A 20149-nucleotide genomic window follows, 5' to 3' on the forward strand; every position below is an offset into this window, starting at 1 on the left:
TTTATAGTTGTAAACATTGTGAAGAGATCGAGTTAATTAAATCTCTTAAACAGAACCAAAGGAGATCATATTCCACTTTTGCAGTTTACTGTACAATGGTTGAGTTATGTGTGTTGTGTCTGAGAGCATCAGCGCTGCACACATCAGCCTCCGCAGCTACAGTTGCTGAATCATGCAGCGAGAGCACAGAAAAGCACAGAAAAGATCTAGTCTTGTGTGTGTCGTTTATATCAGAACTGTTTACAGGGACGTCCCTGAGGAATTGTTCACGCTTCAAAGTAAAATGAGACAAAGCTTCGTGAAATATAAAATAACAAACAGTCTATTACCGTTTTTTCTGCTGTTTTGAAGTGACACAAGTGTGCAATGTACTGAGTCAACATGAAGAACTGACTTCACAGGGCTTTTACCATTTTGCCCTTTCCTCAATTTGTGCTCCATGATTAGATCTTTTATGGATATATCTATATTAGATATGTGGTCTGGGTTGCTAGGGTGTTGCTGAGATGTTGAGTGTTGCTAGGGATGATCCGGGTTGCTAGGGTGTTGCTGAGATGTAGGTTGCTAGGGATGTTCTTGGTTGCTAGGGTGTTGCTGAGATGTAGGTTGCTAGGGTGTTGCTGAGATGTTGTAGGTTGCTAGGGATGTTCTGGGTTGCTAAGAGTTGCTGAGATATTGTAGGTTGCTAGGGTATCGCTGAGATGTTCTGGGTTGCTATGGTGTCACTGAAATGTTCTTGGTTGCTAGGGTGTTGCTGAGATGTTGTAGGTTGCTAGGGATGTTCTGGGTTGCTAAGAGTTGCTGAGATATTGTAGGTTGCTAGGGTGTCGCTGAGATGTTGTGGGTTGCTAGGGTGTTGCTGCGATGTTCTGGGTTGCTAGGGTGTCGCTGAGATGTAGAGGGTTGCTAGGGATGTTCTTGGTTGCTAAGGTGTTGCTGAGATATTGTAGGTTGCTAGGGTGTCGCTGAGATGTTCTGGGTTGCTAGGGTATCGCTGAGATGTTCTGGGTTGCTATGGTGTCACTGAAATGTTCTTGGTTGCTAGGGTGTTGCTGAGATGTTGTAGGTTGCTAGGGATGTTCTGGGTTGCTAAGAGTTGCTGAGATATTGTAGGTTGCTAGGGTGTCGCTGAGATGTTCTGGGTTGCTAGGGTGTTGCTGTGATGTTCTGGGTTGCTAGGGTGTCGCTGAGATGTAGAGGGTTGCTAGGGATGTTCTTGGTTGCTAAGGTGTTGCTGAGATATTGTAGGTTGCTAGGGTGTCGCTGAGATGTAGAGGGTTGCTAGGGATGTTCTTGGTTGCTAAGGTGTTGCTGAGATATTGTAGGTTGCTAGGGTGTCGCTGAGATGTTGAGGGTTGCTAGGGATGTTCTTGGTTGCTAAGGTGTTGCTGGGATATTGTAGGTTGCTAGGGTGTCGCTGAGATGTAGAGGGTTGCTAGGGTATCGCTGAGATGTTGAGGGTTGCTAGGGATGTTCTGGGTTGCTAGGTGTTGCTGAGATATTGTAGGTTGCTAGGGTGTCGCTGAGATGTTGTGGGTTGCTAGGGTGTCGCTGAGATGTTGAGGGTTGCTAGGGATGTTCTGGGTTGCCAGGTGTTGCTGAGATATTGTAGGTTGCTAGGGTGTCGCTGAGATGTTCTGGGTTGCTAGGGTATCGCTGAGATGTTCTGGGTTGCTATGGTGTCACTGAAATGTTCTTGGTTGCTAGGGTGTTGCTGAGATGTTGTAGGTTGCTAGGGATGTTCTGGGTTGCTAAGAGTTGCTGAGATATTGTAGGTTGCTAGGGTGTCGCTGAGATGTTCTGGGTTGCTAGGGTGTTGCTGCGATGTTCTGGGTTGCTAGGGTGTCGCTGAGATGTAGAGGGTTGCTAGGGATGTTCTTGGTTGCTAAGGTGTTGCTGAGATATTGTAGGTTGCTAGGGTGTCGCTGTGATGTTCTGGGTTGCTAGGGTATCGCTGAGATGTTGAGGGTTGCTAGGGATGTTCTGGGTTGCTAAGGTGTTGCTGAGATATTGTAGGTTGCTAGGGTGTCGCTGAGATGTTCTGGGTTGCTAGGGTATCGCTGAGATGTTGAGGGTTGCTAGGGATGTTCTGGGTAGCTAAGGTGATGCTGAGATATTGTAGGTTGCTAGGGTGTCGCTGAGATGTTCTGGGTTGCTAGGGTATCGCTGAGATGTTGAAGGTTGCTAGGGTGTTTCTGAGATGTTATGGGTTGCTAGGGATGTTGTGGGTTGCTAAGGTGTTGCTAGATGGCTGTTGAGAGGTTTTTTCAGTGGTATCTGATCACTAATTAACAACAAAACACAGACTCTCTGGAATTCTTCAGGTTTGAAGCACCGTTGCTGTACTCACACACAAAAACATACAGTGACTTATTTAACAAACACTACTAACAAGGAATGCAGTTTGTGTTGAGCTTCTATATTTTAGTCATGAAATCAAATGCTTTCTTTCTACTGACAACTGAAACATTAGAGAGCTTGTGCGTCATGGGCAGATGATGGTTGTTCAGGGCAGATCTGTGTGGTTTCATCAGAAGCTCCGCTCAGGTTGAATCTACAGCTCTAGTAAACAATCCCAGCAGCGTCCATGTTTCACACGCCTTTACATCACAGAATCATAGCTTACCATGTTTCTATATTATAGGTTTTCACCTTAATGACACTGTGCATTATTATAATTATTATTAAAAGAAACACAGAAACACAAATGATGATGATGCACTAATAAGAATACACTGTACATGTCAATCGAGGAGGATTTTGTAAAGGAGATTTAGATGTGTTGTTGTGAACATCTCTGGTGGTTTTCAGCATTGCAGCAAATGGTCCTCCATCATGTCTCAATAACATTTAAAGGTTATAATCAGGATCCTCACGATGACCTTTACATATCATTGAGGAGGCATGATGGGGGTTGTGACTGAGCCGGAATACAAGATTAATGCATGCATTTGCATTATGCGTTGTTATGAATATTGTGTGTTAATGTTTTAATAAACGGATGACTCACTTCCCCACGAAGTTCTCGAGCACGGAGCTTTTCCCGGCGCTCTGTCCGCCCACCACCGCGATCTGCGGCAGGTCCAGGTTCGCGTTCTGTCCGATGGCGGCGAACGCATCCTGCATTCGGTTGACCAGCGGGATCAGGTCCTCCATCCCCCGGTTCCCCATCGCGACACACCGGGTCTGCTCGAGCTGCACCGGAGAAACTGCGGTTCCGGCTGCTTTATTTCAGCATTTATTATTCTGGATCTCTCTCTTTCTCTCTCTCTCTCTTTCTCTCTCTCTGCGGTCCCTCTGAGATGATGAGCTGCTTTTCTCAGAGCGCGCACACACACGCGCGCACACGAGGTCCCGCAGCAGTGCCGCGCTCTGTCGCTAGTCGGCGCACTTTTGAAAGTTTCATCATTGCACATAAAAATCATAATTATATATATATATATTACATCGTGTTTATTTCCTTTATTTTTAATTGTTTTATTTAATTGTTTACTAAACACATGGAGAAACCTTAAATATTAATAACCCAGTACAAAATCACAGAGCACAAAATAAATTAATGAATATCATAAAATCAAAAAGGAAAACTATTTTAAAAACAGTTTCATCTGAGGTTCATGTAGTAGGATGAAAGCTTGTTTGTTTTTTCATTAGAATTAGAATTGTGTCAGAAATAAAAATGCTGAAGGATTCAAGGGGGACTGAAAAGTTTCCCTACAGAGCACACAGGCTGTGCGACAAACAAACAAAACAAACGAATAAAGACACCAGACTGGTTGAGCGGTAACGCGCAGTCGCTCCTCCAGTCCTGCAGGGGGCGCTGTGTGTCGAGCCGCCGCCGTCGACGCTCATCACAACACCGGCAAGTGTGCAGCTAGCGCGCCGCTAATGTGTCAGAAGAAGTTTTCGCTCGTTTCTCCGCTTTAACCTCATAATTCTTCGCAGAGCTCGTGAGTAGATTGTACTCTGTTGATTAATAGACTCCAGAGTTCAGGAGCTGGTTGCTGTGAGAGGTTTGGGTTGTTGTCGTGAATAGCGAAAGCTAGCTAGCTCTTACAGATAAAGATCTCGGCCGCGTCCCAAAGCTGCTGAGGCCCTATCTAGACAACACCTGAGGGAACAACTGAAGGGTTTGATTTATATCTAGGGTGTTGTCTATAAAGTCGACCAGGATTTGAGACACGGGCTGTTGTTTAGGTGCTTTGGATTGTTTCGTAGCTGGAAAAGCTGAGGGTTAGTCTAGTTTAGTTGTTAATCTTCATTGAACTCGTCTGTTTATTACTGTCTGTATTCTTTAATATTGAGCTTTTATGAGCTTTACTCTTGTTGTTCAATGTTAGCCGTCGTTTAATGCACAAAACGTTTCGTATTTATATTTTGTTTGCCATTTCACCCTCTTTTTTTACCTTTTCCACTAAATAAGCTGGTTTTATTTTTTGGTTTAAATATGTAAATGACTCCTGTTATGATTGGGTAATCTCTTTTTTCTGAAATAAGCAAATAATTTAAAGGTCGTTTCAATAAAATCTGAAGACAGAATGTGAAATCAGATGCTATATGTTTGGAAGCCCAATCATGCCACCGAATTAATTAATTAATAAAAACAAATTAAAAATGTTTTTTTGTGATTGCATATAAATAAATACATAAATATATTACATATTTTAATAATTTAATAATTACGTTTTTATCTCACAATTTGGAGTTCTGATAGAAACAAATAAAAAATGTATATTTAAAACAATCAAGAGTTAAACTTACAATAAAACATGAATAAATACAAAAAAAATCAAGAGATAAACTTACAATAAAACATGAATAAATACAAAAAAATCAAGAGATAAATCCACAATTAAAGAAAGTAAATAAATAAAAATCAAGAGAGAAACTGACAATAAAAAAAGAATAAATAAATAAAAAACATCACAATTACCAAAAACAGATTTTTAAGATGGAAAACAAAATTGTGTATATCTTACTATTCTGTGTTTGTGTCCTGCAATTCTGGAAAAAAAGCCATAATTGAGAGATCTAAACACACAGTTGTGAGAAATATGCAATAACATTTTGTTGTTGTTTATTTTGTTTTGGAAATAGGCTTTCCTAGTAGATATTCACATCATGTTATATTTTATTTGTAATCATAAGCAATTTGTAAAAAAAAATGATCTGGTATAAAGTTATTATTACTAATGCAAAATCTTGCCTAATCTTCATTTCAGAAGCGTATAGAACCAAAGGCCTCACTCTTCCGTTCCCCTGTGTGAATCTCTCAGAGCTGTTCTGCACTGCTCATGCTCCTGACTGGAGACAAGCGTCTGTGAAGTGATGTAGTGCTCTGTGAAGGTTAAAGAGGGTTTTGTCTCAGGTTGAAGTCGGACGTCAGGATGTTCAACCCTCACCAGCATCAGCATCAGTTTCATCAGCATCAGTTTCATCAGCATCTCCGACAGCTGCAGCAGCTGTTTCAGCAGCAGACTCCGCCTCCTCCAGCTCCACCTGCCCGTCACATCACACACACACGGTACTCGCTCAGACTCAGTGCATGCTAATATAATAGTATTATATATATACTATACTACAGTAGTAGTGGCCCTTTATTCTGCAGTAATAATGAAGGAAATTCAGCTTTGCATCACAGAAATAAATTATATTTTAAAGGATATTAAAATAGAAACCATAATTTTATATTGTAATAACATTTTGCAAGATTGCGGTTTTCTGTATTTTTAATCAAATAAATGCAGCCTTGATGATCCCTAACTTTGACCTGTACTGCATTAGTGTTCATATCCCGTGTGTTTGTGTTGTTCAGGTCTCCTGCTCGAATGGTGAACCTGTGCTCCTCCACACCGACCATCATCGCTCCTAACCCCGTGCTGCAGGGGGCGCTGCTGATGCAGCAGATGCAGGGTACACACACACACACACACACACACAGAGCGTGTGTGAGAGAACTCTCTTCAGGGTCGTAGTGCAAGCTACACTAGAAACAATTACACTTTAATAATGCATAAAATCAAAGTAAAATGTTCCAGATTTATCCAGTGAAGTTATTTTTAATCTGTAATATTTCTGCGAGTCAATCGTGAGTTTATTTGTAATTCCCATAATTCTTTGTGGTGATTCTCATTACATTAATTTTTACCTAAATATGAAGCATGTTTATGATTTGCGTGTCAGAGAAGCGCTGTAGACATGAGTTGCATGTGTTTCACCCGTGTTGTCCTCTCGTGGTGTGACCTGTGACCTGTGACCTGTGACCTGAAGCGGGAGGCATGCGTGGCTTTGGGATGAGCGGCCAGCAGTTTCCTCAGTTCTTCCCTGCGGGGTCCAGAGCGTCTCTTCTGGGGCCCGTCCCGATGGGAGCCGCCATCAAGACCCCACACATGGGCTTCCAGCGCCACTTCACGCCTCACGCGCGCTATTACACCAACGTGAGTGTGTATTAAACCTCGGCACGCAAATATGTTGTATTTTCAGCATCATTACTCTACTCTTCAGTGTCACGTGATCTTCAGAAATCATTTGATAATAAATCATCATATTATTCTGATTTCTGAAGATCATGTGACTCTGAAGACTGGAGGAATGATGCTGAAAATACAGCGGAGCATCACAGAAATAAATTACACTTTAACACAGATTCACACAGTAAACAGATGATTTACATTATAAAAATATTTCACAATTTTTACTGTATTTTTGATCAAATAAATGCAGCTTTGCTGAGAGGAAGAGACTTTCAGAAAATCCTTCGGATCCCAAATGTTTTACTGGCAGTGTACATGAATCACATTTAAACAAATAAATAATCTATTGTGGTGTATATTATTTGAAACACACAGGAGTTTCAGGCTCGTCAGCCGGACAGGAAGAGGGAAAACGAGCAGAAATCTGCGGGCAGCAGCGACAGCCAATCAGAACCCAGCAGCAGAAGAGGTATTCAGAAGAAGCATAAACCAGATATATTCAGAAATCATGTAAGCGTCACAAAAGTTGAATGTTTTTAATAACTCTACAAAACACCTGTTTCCTGAAAGCTAACGATAACTTCACATCTGCTGAATGAAATCCAGGACTTGTTTCTTAGTCATTTTGAGATGCTTATTCCAAAAATAGTGTCAGATTTGCTGGAGCACATCACGCTTTCTGAACAAAATATGCATTTCCTAGCATTTTTGCTTTAGGGAGTCATTTATAATCTTTTGTTAACCGATTATCGGCACCGATATTGAGCTTTTTTTCATGGTTATCGGTCATTTTTCAAAACCGATTAAATATTTTAAAAGCATTTAAAGCAAACAGTAACACTACTGCTCAAAAGTTTGGGGTCAGTAAATTTTTATTCTTTCTTTTTTTAATAAATAAAGGATGTGTTAAATTGTTAAGAAGTGATAGCAAAGATTTATATCGTTAGAAAAGATTTATATTTTGATTAAATGCTGTTCTTTTTTACTTTTTATTCATCAAAGAATCCTGAAGAAAAGTATTGCAGTTTCCAAAATAATAATAATAATAAATTTGGCAACTGTTGATCATTCTAATAATAAATCATCATATTATTCTGATTTCTGAAGATCACGTGACACTGAAGACTGGAGGAATGATGCTGGAAATACAGCGGAGCATCACAGAAATAAATTATATATTAAAAGTTATTAAAATAGAAACCGTTATTTTATATTGTAATAACATTTTGCAAGACATTAAAACATTACAGTTCTAATGGATCCCAAATTATTGACCGGTAGTGTGTGTGTGTGTGTGTGTGTGTGTGTGTGTGTCTATATATATATATATATATATATATAATATGTATATGTCATTAAAATCAAAGCATTTGTTATTTGGATAAATGCATTAAAGCCAAATATATAAATATATAATCTTTTCCCCTGAAAAAGTGTATGTGATGGAAAATATTTATTGCTATTTTTGAACTCGTCAAAGCAGCTGAACAACATTCATTAGGAAAACAATAATCAAATCAAGTCAAATAAACCAATGTAACATTTCAGGACTCTGTTTAACAGAACAGACGCAATACAATGTTGCAAGCTATTATAATCTGTCCTGTACACCAGAATGATTGAGTTTTAAAGGCAGAAATGAGACGAGGAGTGTGATTTGTGTGTTGATGTGAACAGCAGATGAAGCGTCCGCTGCTGGATGTCAGGAGTCTTCAGAGCAGCCCGATGAACCAGAGGCCAAGAAACACAAAACACAAGAGTCAGTGACTTTCCATCTGTCTGTGTGTGTCAGATTGATCTGTTCAGTGTGCTGTGAGTCTGTATTAATGCAGTTTGTGTGTTTGTGCAGGTCAGAAGAGCCTGTGGAGACCGAATCAGCTCGAAGCGCTCAATATAAGAGCCCAGATCCTGCAGGTACCGAGGGTTTCACCTTCATCAGAAGCTGACCGAGGGAATATTCTTGAGTTTCATCATCTATCACATCTGTGACCTGCTGTCAACCTAAAAATCATTGCTCCCTCAATTTTTAAAAAAGAAAAACAGAAATGTGGTTGCAGTAGTGCCATAACAATGGAGGAAGGTTTTTTCTTTTGTTAATGCACATCAGTTTTAACACCAATTCTTCAGTAAAAATATTATTTGACCCGCAAAATTGTAAGCAGGTTATTTTAGTATAAATTTATATTTTATTTAAAAATGTCATGTTTTTTTTTTTGTTACATTTTAAAGTTTTTGTGATTTTTGTTTTGGTCATTTCTATTTGTTTTTTATGTCTATGTGCTCTTTATTACATTTTAAGTAAAAAATATATATATATATATTTTAGTACATCAACTTAAATTAAATGAAAATGAAAAACGTGATCTTGGCAACTAGCAGCTATTTTATATATTATTATATTATATCTTATTTAATTTTATTTCAAGTCACTTTTTAATGGTTTTTAACTGTAATAACTATATATATAAAAAAAAAAAAAAAAAATATATATATATATATATATAGCGCGTACATAATTATGCATTTTGATATTCTGCTTATATTTTTGTTTCCAAGCACAATATAGCGCGTACATAATTATGCATTTTGATATTCTGCTTATATTTTTGTTTCCAAGCACAATATAGCGCGTACATAATTATGCATTTTGATATTCTGCTTATATTTTTGTTTCCAAGCACAATATAGCGCGTACATAATTATGCATTTTGATATTCTGCTTATATTTTTGTTTCCAAGCACATTTAAGCAGTTCCAAACCACATCCATCTTAATTACTAATATTCATTTTGTGTATAATCATTTAAATACAAAAAATGATTAAACTCAAGTGAGAAATGCCTTATATTCAGGTGTGCAGGTTTTCTTTACCAAATCAAACTGCCATAAAAGAGATTTAAGTTGCACTGAAAAGTCAAAAATGATTAAATCTCGATGATAAATACAGATATTGCAGATTTAAATCGTGACCACTGGACAGCGAAATGCTCATTGGGTCAGAAACAAATATATATTACTGTAACTGTTATTATAATAACTCTGCTAAGCTTTTCTAGATGAATAAGTGTCATTAGTGCGGATGGATTCCCTTCTGTGTTTCAGAGGTCACTCTGGAGCGAGCGCTGACCGCTGAAGCAGACGAACAGAGTCCAGCGACACAGGTCTGTACCAGTCCTCAGATGAGCTGTGTCTACTGGAGAAGCACTCCGTTAAGATGCGTGTTTGTTTCTCATCAGCAGGTTGAGAGCACTGAAGGCATCGAGCAGCAGATTAGTGAGAGTCCAGACGCCGTCGCAGTCTCTGATTCAGTCTCGGAGATCAGGGAGAGCTCAGACACCGCTGAGGAGCTCAAACACACCGACAGGTTCTTCTGCTATATTTGCAACATCACTTGCCATAACCAGCAAGTACGTTCACTCTGTAGTTGTTATCATGACCTGATATATCAGCAGCATAGAGTTCACATGCATTGTGACTAGTGCTTTTGTTCCCATCGTGCATCAATGTAAAGTTGAAATCTTGTGCGTGCAGAGTTTCCAGAGCCATATGAACGGCCTGACGCACCAGCAGAAGATGATGGAGATCCAGCACATGAGCAACGCATGTCTCGTCACGCTGCTGCCGCGAGTCCAGGAGACCCTGCACGGAGCTCACAGAGACGGGTCAGAGATCCTCAGAGGGTTTCCTCAGATCTGGAGAAGTGTAGCAATGTGTCACTTGCTCTGCAGTGAATGGGTGCCGTCAGAATGAGAGTCTGATAAAAACATCACAATAATCCACAGCACTCCAGTCCATCAGTGAACATCTGGAGAAGACAAAAGCTGAAACACATCCAGCATTAAGATGATTTTAACTCAAACACATAGAGTCTATAATCCATAATAACACTTCCTCCAGTGAAACAGTGTTCTGCTCTGAATCAGGAGAGAAATCTGCTCAGATCAAGCAGCGTTTAAACAGATCTAAACTAATATGTGAGAGATCTTTCACCGGAGGAAGTGTTAAAATTAGGGATGCACCGAAATGAAATTCTTGGCCGAAGCCGAAGCCGAATAATAATGAAATGCTTGGCCAAAGGCCGAAGGCCGAATACCGAACGCGGTGTTTTGCATTTTTTCCATTTATTTTGCCAATCTGTCACCTTTTTCAGTCCTTCTGAGTTTGCAGGTATGGACATGAGATGCAGCACTAAACAGTCTCTCACTGTTGGTGCGTGTGCATGGAGCAGAGAAGTACCTGCAGAATAGTTGAAAATTTTATTGCAGTTTTCTGACAGTTGCTCATTTCAAAACGAACAATGTCTTCAAGATAATAAAATGGTTGAAACCCAGTGTAGGCCTACTATTTTACTACACTGAAAATAGTTCAGAATTTTCACAAAATACATATAAAATATAGGTAGTAACACTTTACAATGTTTGTTAACATTATTGCATTAACTAACAATGAGCAATACATTTGTTATGGTATTTATTAATCTTCGTTAATGTAAGATAATAAAAAATATTTAGTTCATGTTAGTATAAGTGCATTAACAATTTTAACAAATAGGCCTACCACTTTTGATACTTTTTAATTCAGAAATTACAAATGTGATACTTAATTTTAATACTGTATTAGTAAATGTTAACATTAAGATTAATAAATGCTTTTAATAAGGGTTTTTCATTGTTAGTTAATGTTAAAAATAGAAACTACTTCTAAAGTGTTACCATAATCCAAAATATAAATAAAATCTTAAATTAATTTCCCATACAAGGAGCCTACCTGCGTGCCATCTGCGCCAGGTCAGGAAAGCGGCCTTGATTTGTCTTCCAAAATTCGAGAGGGTTATTGCTCCTGGGGATGGGGACTTCTGAGAGATACCCATCTACAGTGTTGGGAAAGTTCACTTTCTACATGAACTAGTTCAAAGTTCAATTCACAAATTTTAAAATGAACTAGTTCAGTTCATAGTTCAAACTACAAAATTTTGAACTAAGTTCACTAAGTTTCAAAAATGAACTAGTTCATAGTTCTTTTTTTCCATATGTTGCTGCGAGCTATTATTTTTCACAATTATTGCCACAGCCCATATAGAATCACAGACAGCAATTATTTTATCAGTTTTAACAATGAAGCTATGCTCAGATTTCATCTTCATATAATATCCAATTTTGAATCCTTATCCAACCAGGGTTTACATTAGGATTGAGGGGACAGCATTCCCCCATTGTTGCTTTAATGCTTTGTCTCCCATTCTCACCGACATTGTCATAAACATCATAAAAAAATATTTTAAATGATCATACACCTTCTTGCTACATGCTGCTGTCGCCTTTTTTTTTTTTGATGACGCGTCGCGCATGCGGCGGACGACTGTGCGCCACTGGTGGCTGGTGTTGCCAGATTGGGTGTTTTTCCGCTACATATTAAGACCCGTTTACGGTGTGTTTAAGCCGGGCTTTCGCCAGGAAGGCTCTATAGAAATCTGGCACCCTATTGAACGAAGTTAACCTGAGAGAGCGTGCCGTTCACAGACACCAGAATGAACGAGTTGACAGTAACGTTCATCAGGCAGTAATACAGCACGTTCAGTTCACGTTCGCCCAAAATATGAACGAGTTCATGAACTATCGTTCAATGAACGCGTTCAGGCACAACACTGCCCATCTAACTGTTGAGCAGTCGAGCTTGTCCTCTGTCTTGCAAATGGGTTATTCTCTTGGAGGATCTCATCGAGCATGTCAGACAGCCAGACTGTGCGCGGCTCATCTGTAGTTAGAGCCAGTTTACTCTCTGAGCTGTTTTCATCTCCTGCGCTGTGCATCACCTGACCATCTCCATCACCTAGCGGCTTTCCCAAATCCAGAACAATGTCTGCAAACGGCCGTTTTTGCATCTTTATCTGACACTTTTTAAAGTGTTTCCACACTGCTGACATGTTTGCTGCATAAAGCGCGCGCCTATCACTCTACGCGGGTTATTTGATTGCGTCATTAAAAACGTCATTGTTCGGCAAAAATTTATTCGGCCTTTTTACTTACTTTAATTTCGGTTGCCGAACATTCGGTGCATCCCTAGTTAAAATCATCTTAATGCTGGATGTGTCTCAGGTTTTGTCTTCTCCAGATGTTCACTGATGGACTGGAGTGCTGTGGATTATTGTGATGTTTTTATCAGACTCTCATTCTGACGGCACCCATTCACTGAAAATTGATTATTCTGGTTAATGTTCCAGAAAATAAACAACACATGTTTCTTTCTATCTTTCCTGAAACGCACACACATTAAGCTGCACGACTCGTATAAGTGAGCGTGTGCTCTCATGTGGTGTTCTGTTCTGTCGCAGTGAGAAGAGGCCGGGTCTGCAGAGATGGTGCTCCACCTGTCAGACACACTTCACCAGCAGCGTCACGGAGCACCGCACAACCAAGGAGCACAAGGTGAACGCACGCTCAGGACTCGTCTGAATGCATGGGAGCTCCTGAAGCTCAAGCTGATGGAGATGTGTGTGTGCAGCACTGTGTCCGCTCGTCCAGCTCCAGCTGCACCGTCTGTAAGCTGCACTTCAGGACACACAGAGAGTTCGTGGAGCACATGCAGTCGCCGGAGCACCAGCAGCGAGTCCAGCAGGTGAGCTCGTTGACAAGTGTCTCGTTCGTGTACGGCGTCTGCGACATGCATTTTCCACAGAATCTTATTTGAACTCATCCTTTGGTTTTTGAAAATGGATAAAAATTGTGTTTGTGGAAATGTGCTTTCAATCGCAGTCTATAGGACAGACAGTGCACTACTCTGTAAAAACAAATAATAATTAGTCCAAGTCAAAAGAAGTATTATTAGAATATGTTTACCAAAAATTACATTGCATTACATTGTAAAATTCTCATTTAATTAATTGCGTTACTTGCCATTTCTTTGTCAGTATTTGTGAAATTTTGAAGTGAAATCCTACACTAATTACACTCATTTTAAGTTTTAGAAGTCTTGATGTTATTTTTAGTAGTCCTTCTTTTTATGTCTGTATATTTTCATTCATTATCATGATTTTTTTTATTATAGTACATCAAGTTAAACTAGATAGTAAAGTTTGTGGTCAAACTTTAAGTTGGCCTCAAAAAGCCTAGCCAGAAAGTTTGAAGCTAGCATGTTACCAGGATGACTAGCAAGTGACTAGCATGTCTCTAGCATGTTGTTAACATTATTAGCAAGCGACTAGCATGTAATTAGCATGATTAGCAAGTGACTAGCATTTCTGGAGCATGTTGTTAACATGATTAGCAAGTGACTAGTATGTTGCTAGTATGACTGACATGCTGCTAGCATGACAAGCAAGTGACTAGCATGTTGTTAGCGTGATTAGCAAGTGACTAACATATAATTGGAATGATAAACAAGTGACTAGCATTGTCTCTAGCATGTTGTTATCATGATTAGCAAGAGTTACTAGCATGTTTTTAACGTGATTAACAAGTGACTAGCATGTAATTAGCATGATTAGCGAGTAACTAGCATGTAATTAGCATTATTAGCAAGTGACTAGCATGTTGCTAACATGACAAGCATGTTGCTAGCATGACTAGCAAGTGACTAGCATGTTATTAGCATGATTAGCATTTGACTAGCATATTGCTAACATGACTAGCATGTTGATAGCATGACTAGCAAGTGACTAGCATGACTAGCAAGTGATTACCATGTAATTAGCATGATTAACATGTGACTAGCATGTTGCTAGCATGACTAGCATTTCTCTACCATGTTGCTAGCATGACTAGCAAGTAACTAGCATGTTTTAGCATGATTAACAAGTAACAAGCATGTTTTAGCATGATTAGCAAGTGACTAGCGTGTAATTATCATGATTAACAAGTGACTAGCATGTATTTAGCATGATTGGCAAGTGACTAGCATGTATTTAACATGATTGGCAAGTGACTAGCATTTCTCTAGCTTGTTGTTAGCCTGATTAACAAGTGACAAGCATGTAATTAGCATGACTAGCATGTAATTAGCATGATTGGCAAGTGATTAGTATGTATTTAGCGTGATTGGCAAGTGACTAGCATGTATTTAGCGTGATTGGCAAGTAACTAGCATGTATTTAGCGTGATTGGCAAGTGACTAGCATGTATTTAGCGTGATTGGCAAGTGACTAGCATTAAATATGTTAATAATAATATTTAAAAAAATATATTATTATTATTGGCAACTAGCTGAAATATTTTAATTATAATTTTTATTTTTTATTATTATTTAAAATATATATTTTATATCAGATAACTTTTTGTTTAAATTATTTTTTATTTTTTTATGTATTAATTTTAATTTAAATTTTAGCTTTACTTGGCTATATTAACCCAGGTGTAGAATAAATTTAAGAATACACTTTTTTTTTTAGATATTGCATCGTCTGTGTAAATGTGTCACAGTTGTTTTATGTAGCAAGGTTATGATAGTTAACTAAAACTCTGTAAAAAAATTGTTAGTTAAACTAAAATAAATGCCAAAATAATTAGTTAATTTATAATTTAATTAAATGCTAAAATAACATAATTTCTCATTTTCATTTAGTTTAATTTGAAGTAACTAAATATCTAAAATTCAAATCAATTAAAACGAGTAAAAAGTAAAAATTATATAGATCTATTTAAAAGAAATATTTAAAAAAAATATATATATTTTAAAAACTAATAAAAAAAAGACAAAAACAAACAAGAAGATTGCTGAAACATTAACTATATAAAATTAAACCAAAATCACATTAAAATGATGATGCTGATTGACAGCCTGGTGCGAATGCTGTTGTTGTGTTTGTGTGGAAGCAGCTGTGGAAGGAGTCGGGCAAAGACTGCACACATCAGCTCAACACAGACATGTTTCTGGGTGAAGAGGACGAAGAATGCAGCGACGACGAGAGAGAGGAAGAAGAGAACGGGAAGGTGAGCGTGTCTCTGTGTTTTCTGCATGTGCGGTGCTGAGCTCACCTGATTCTCTCTCATCATCTTTCTCTCTCTCTCTCTCTCTCTCTCTCTCTCTCTCTCCCTCTCTCTCTTTCTCTCTCCCTCTCTCTCTCTCTCTCTCTCTCTCCTGTAGGAGGGTGTGGCTGCGCAGATGGAGGTCACACTGGAGGATCTGAGTGAAGATGAGGAGTTTGATTCAGACACTGTGTACGGTGGGTTATCAGCAAAAAAGCATCAAAACAATAAAAGTTTAAAGGTACAGTTCACCCAAAAAGGAAAATTACCCCATGGTTTACTCGCCCTCAAGGCATCCGAGGTGTATATGACTTTTCTTCTTTCAAACGAATCCAATCCAAAAAATCCTGGCTCTACCCAATTTAATGCTTAATGGCAGGGAATGGTTGTTATTTGTCGATAAGTCAGCCACCATATAGATTTTTCTGTTATTGTTATCGAACCGATAAGAGAATTTGGCCGATATCTTAGAGCCGATAAATACTGCATTATTCCACTTCAGATGCGCACTGTTCACCATGATGGTTTTTAATTGCTTGAAATATTATTGGAAACACTTCAAAAATGAAAATACAGTGAACTGCAATTTTTCTGCATGTTTTTAACTCTATATCTCAACATGGTCCATTAAAAACTCGTAATATTCTTGTATTCACAGGCGTTGCCTGTCATTGCTCAGATTGAGAGAGTTTTTCACTATATTCGTCTTCTGTCCAAACGCTGATGTTGATGACATTAATCTGATCATGTGACTCTGTGTCTGCGGCAGGCTCGAGTTTCGTGGTTCCCGTCGCAGGCTTCATCTGTCGTCTCTGTGATCAGTTCTATCACTACGAGTCTGCGGCTCGACACACACACTGCAAGACGCTCACACACTTCAGGAATCTCAAGGTATGCTGAAGCTGACAGATGTATGTGTGTGTGTATATATATATATATATATATATATATGTATATATGTATATATTATGTATTTATTAAATGCTTTATACATTTTATCATTTATTTTCAGTTCATTTCGTAAATTTGCTTATTTGGATTTATTAATATTTTGTCTAAATCGTCCTGTTTCAGTTTAATTCAGTTTTTTTTCTGGAATCAGTGTTATTTTAGCATTATTTATAATAATTTTATATAAAATAATTTTATTTTCGTTTTTTAATTTTAGTTTACATTTTAGTATTTTTTTTAGATAGTTTTTTTATATTTCAATTAGCTTCTAATTTTGTTTACATTTTTAAAAGTCTTTTTGGTCTAATTTTTTTTTTTTTTTTTTTTTTATATTTACATTCATATTCAGTTTTATTTTTGTCTAAATCGTCCTGTTTCAGTATAATAAAAAATATTTTCTAGAATCAGTGTTATTTAGCATTATTTCTATACTATTATAGTATTTAAGGTTTTGAATTAGTTTTTATTTTGTTTAAATATTTAAATTTTGGTTATGTTTTTGTCTCTTTTTTTTTTTGATGTATAGATTTTTAGATATTACATTTATTCTTAATTTATTTTTGTTTTGTTTATATTTTCAAATAGCTTCACATTTTTGTTGACTCTTTCTTTTACTCAGTTTTAGTTAACAGTTACACTGTATTAAATATCCTATTTAAGTAGCTACAAACTACTCATTAAAAGCAGCTCTTCCCCATAATGTGTGAAATCTTATTAGTTTATTCCTTCATAAATAAGCTTTAGAGAAGCGCCAGACCTGAGCAGTGGTGTTGAAGCTTGTGTTTGTGCAGCGTTATAAAGCCTTAAAGAAACAGGAAGACTCGGGCTCGACCTCAGGAGAACCAGCAGACCACATCAGTCCAGATCCAGATCCAGCCCCACAGACCCTACAGTCCTGCGGCAGACAGGAAGTGGAGACGCTCACACAGGAAGAAGACGAGGCCAGAGAGCCGATCCGGGGCCGGACTCCTGCTCAGAGACGAGGACGAGGAGGAAGACGACGCTGAGACACACAGAGCTGGATCAGCCTCAGAGGACCCTAGTGAAAGCACCCGCCGTAGACCGTGTGTTCAGACGGGAGGGTGACACACACTCTTGCCCTGTTTGTACAGAAGGAATGATGGGATACGCCGCCGGAGCACAACATCAACACGTCCAGCACAGACTTCAGCCCAAAACCAACGAGATGTGTCATAAACAATAAATTATTTAATCCTTAAATAGACCTGAAATAGCTCTGTTTGGCATTATAATACAGATATATAGATATATAGAGAGATATTATATATATATATTTATATACATACTTAAATGTATTTATATAGATATATTTTTACATTTATTATTTTATATATGTAAGTACATATTTAATTATAATTCATTATCAATATAATTACATATATAAAATAATGCATGTAAATAAATATAGTAAAATAAATTATAATGACACATTATTTTATATATGTAACTTTATCTACATTTTTTATATGCATAATTATATATATATATATATATATATATATATATATATATATATATATATATATATATGCTGAATATTTTGCTTTAAAATAAAATTAGGATTTAAAGGATTGAAATATTTGATAATTGATATTTGTCTATCTATCTATATAAACATTTTAAACAATTATATATGTAATATATATTTTTTACATGCATAATTATGATTCGAATTGTAAATGTAATAGATATTCCAAAACAATAATTTTTAAGACTTCAAAGATTTAATTATCAATTATCATTTAATTATGTTTTGAATGATAATTGCACATATCCTCCACGATTCTCACTTACTGTAATGTGAAAAATGATATATAATATTATATATATATAAATGTGCATAATTAGCAAGTAAATCACAACTCAGAAAGTATTGATGGAACCTAAATATGCTTTATTTTGAAGCTTAGTTTCTTCTTTGTGTTTGGGCGTGAGATGTGAGCTGGACGTGGTTTTGTGCGATCATTGTTTCTTGCTGCTGTTCTTGGCTCAGAGCAGCGCTGGTTATTATGGCATTAGTTCTGGATGGTGTTTGTGATTTATAATGTATTATTTTGTTGTACACTGGAATATCGGCAGAAATCTGTGCACTGACCGACTCGATCAGAACCAGCTCCAGAAATCCACTTCCTGTTTGCATGATGAAACGCGAGCAGGTCGTGTGTATTTCTCCAAACTGTTTGTTGTTGCTGCTGAGTCTTCATTCGATGACTTTAATAATGCTGGAAATGACAGGTTTCTGCTCAAACGTTTCACACTGGTTCCCAGTAGACGGGTTAGCAAGACCGGCTAAGACTAGCAGACCACGTCAGGCCGGTTTACGATGTTGATCCTGGACTCTGATGATGTCTGAAAGAGCAAGACTTGGTTTAAGGCAAGCTGATCTCAGACTGACGGCCGGATCAGAGCCGGACAGTGTTTTATAGCTGCTGAACTTCACGGGTGTTCAATGTTTACTGCATTTGGCTCTCTTTTTTTATTTCTATTAAAATATTTGATGATTATGAGAGCTTTTGAGTTATTTATGAACTGAATGTGATTTGGCAGAAAAACAGAAATGTTTATTTAAAATAGTTTTTACCGTATCAGTGTTATTTTGCTGCTAGTTATTAAAATATTTTGGATTTTTATACATTTTTTTTTTCATATATATTTTTGATTTCTGTTTTCGTCTTAAGTTAAAGTTTATATTTTAAATATGTTTATATTTTTCATTTAGTTTATTTTATTCTCATTTCTTGCAGTTTTTCTTTTTATACAAGTTTACATAGTTTTAGGTTTTTGTTTTTTTATTTTAGCCGATCAATTTGAAAATGAGAGCTTATGAAAAATAAATTAAATTAAATTAAAAAGAATTTAATGATGAAATAAATACATGAAATTATATAGTAACATAATATTAATTATAACAATATTTATAATTACTAATAAATTATCAATTGTATTATAATTAAATATTGATAAAAATATGTATTTGTAAATCAATTAATATAATTAAAACAATACAAATATCAAAATATTTATATAAAATAGTTATAATTAATATATTATAATAATTAGAAATAATTTATATTGTATTTGGTTATTAATAAATATATATTTTTATATAATTTATGTAAAATAGTTTTTAGTACAATTGGTAAATACAATTTTAGAGAATTTTATTCTTATTATTAATTACTATTTATTCAAGTAGTGACATCAAATCATTATTACATCAAACATGAAATAATATGTGTGTGTGTGTGTCAAAATAATACAATTTTACTAACTAATACAATTGATCAGCTTGACCCCTTTATTAATAGATTAATAAAAATAAATAATAAATATAAATATGACATTTCTACAAAAAAGCATTGTGATGTCATAAATGAATTTAATAATTAATTTAATTAATTTTACAAACAGAAACACCGCAATGAATGATTAAAAATAAACAGCATCACAAACATTTGGCAAATTCATTTACCAGAGATACAGATATTATGGCTTTTTTATTACATTTTTGTGTTGCTGTTGTTTTTTTCACTTTACAGATGATTTTGTTTGAATAGCAAAATAGTTTTTAAGTAATTGTACCATTTAGTTTGATGAATATACACTTTTCCTAAAAACAAACAAAAACAAATCGACAATATATATGGTTCTTTCTGAAACGTCATATTGAAGTAAAACTAACGGCATCTTCAAGACTATGTTGCAATTTAAATTTAACATAAACTCATACCATTTTTTTTTATG

The 20149-nt window shown here is 36.6% G+C and overlaps 2 protein-coding genes across 25 annotated transcripts in view; one reads left to right on the forward strand and one right to left on the reverse strand.

Moving 5' to 3' along the window:
• Window positions 1-3355, reverse strand: part of LOC113071072 (dynamin-1-like) — a 48360-nt gene extending 45005 nt beyond the window's left edge. For 8 of the 14 annotated variants that reach the window (XR_003280023.1, XR_003280030.1, XR_003280029.1 and 5 more), the window contains exon 1: window positions 3011-3353. Coding sequence is in view for 3 of the 14 variants with exons in the window: in XM_026244474.1 (XP_026100259.1) it covers window positions 3011-3171 (161 nt within the window). In the remaining 11 variants the exon portion in view is untranslated. Of the gene's footprint in view, window positions 1-3010 lie in introns of all 14 variants that reach the window. The other 6 variants (XR_003280028.1, XR_003280037.1, XR_003280027.1 and 3 more) reach the window with 2 other exon arrangements.
• A 350-nt stretch (window positions 3356-3705) lies between these two features.
• On the forward strand, window positions 3706-17681 carry LOC113071123 (cip1-interacting zinc finger protein-like). 11 transcript variants are annotated; one of them, XM_026244539.1, is made up of 16 exons: window positions 3706-4233; window positions 5223-5524; window positions 5816-5913; window positions 6271-6437; window positions 6849-6942; window positions 8154-8232; window positions 8323-8387; window positions 9576-9634; window positions 9710-9880; window positions 10005-10135; window positions 12748-12898; window positions 12975-13088; window positions 15284-15397; window positions 15552-15630; window positions 16203-16324; window positions 17161-17681. In XM_026244539.1, the coding sequence occupies exons 2-16, from the start codon at window positions 5388-5390 to the stop codon at window positions 17389-17391; spliced, it is 1812 nt and encodes a 603-aa protein (XP_026100324.1). In that variant the 5' UTR covers window positions 3706-4233; window positions 5223-5387; the 3' UTR covers window positions 17392-17681. The 11 variants fall into 11 exon arrangements, with proteins under 11 accessions (XP_026100324.1, XP_026100285.1, XP_026100299.1 ...); XM_026244500.1 differs by having other exon boundaries at window positions 5277-5524; window positions 8151-8232; XM_026244514.1 differs by having other exon boundaries at window positions 5369-5524; window positions 8151-8232.
• Window positions 17682-20149: the final 2468 nt, after the last annotated feature.

Source organism: Carassius auratus, chromosome 5, assembly GCF_003368295.1.
Source record: "Carassius auratus strain Wakin chromosome 5, ASM336829v1, whole genome shotgun sequence".
Classification (NCBI taxonomy): Eukaryota; Metazoa; Chordata; class Actinopteri; order Cypriniformes; family Cyprinidae; genus Carassius; species Carassius auratus.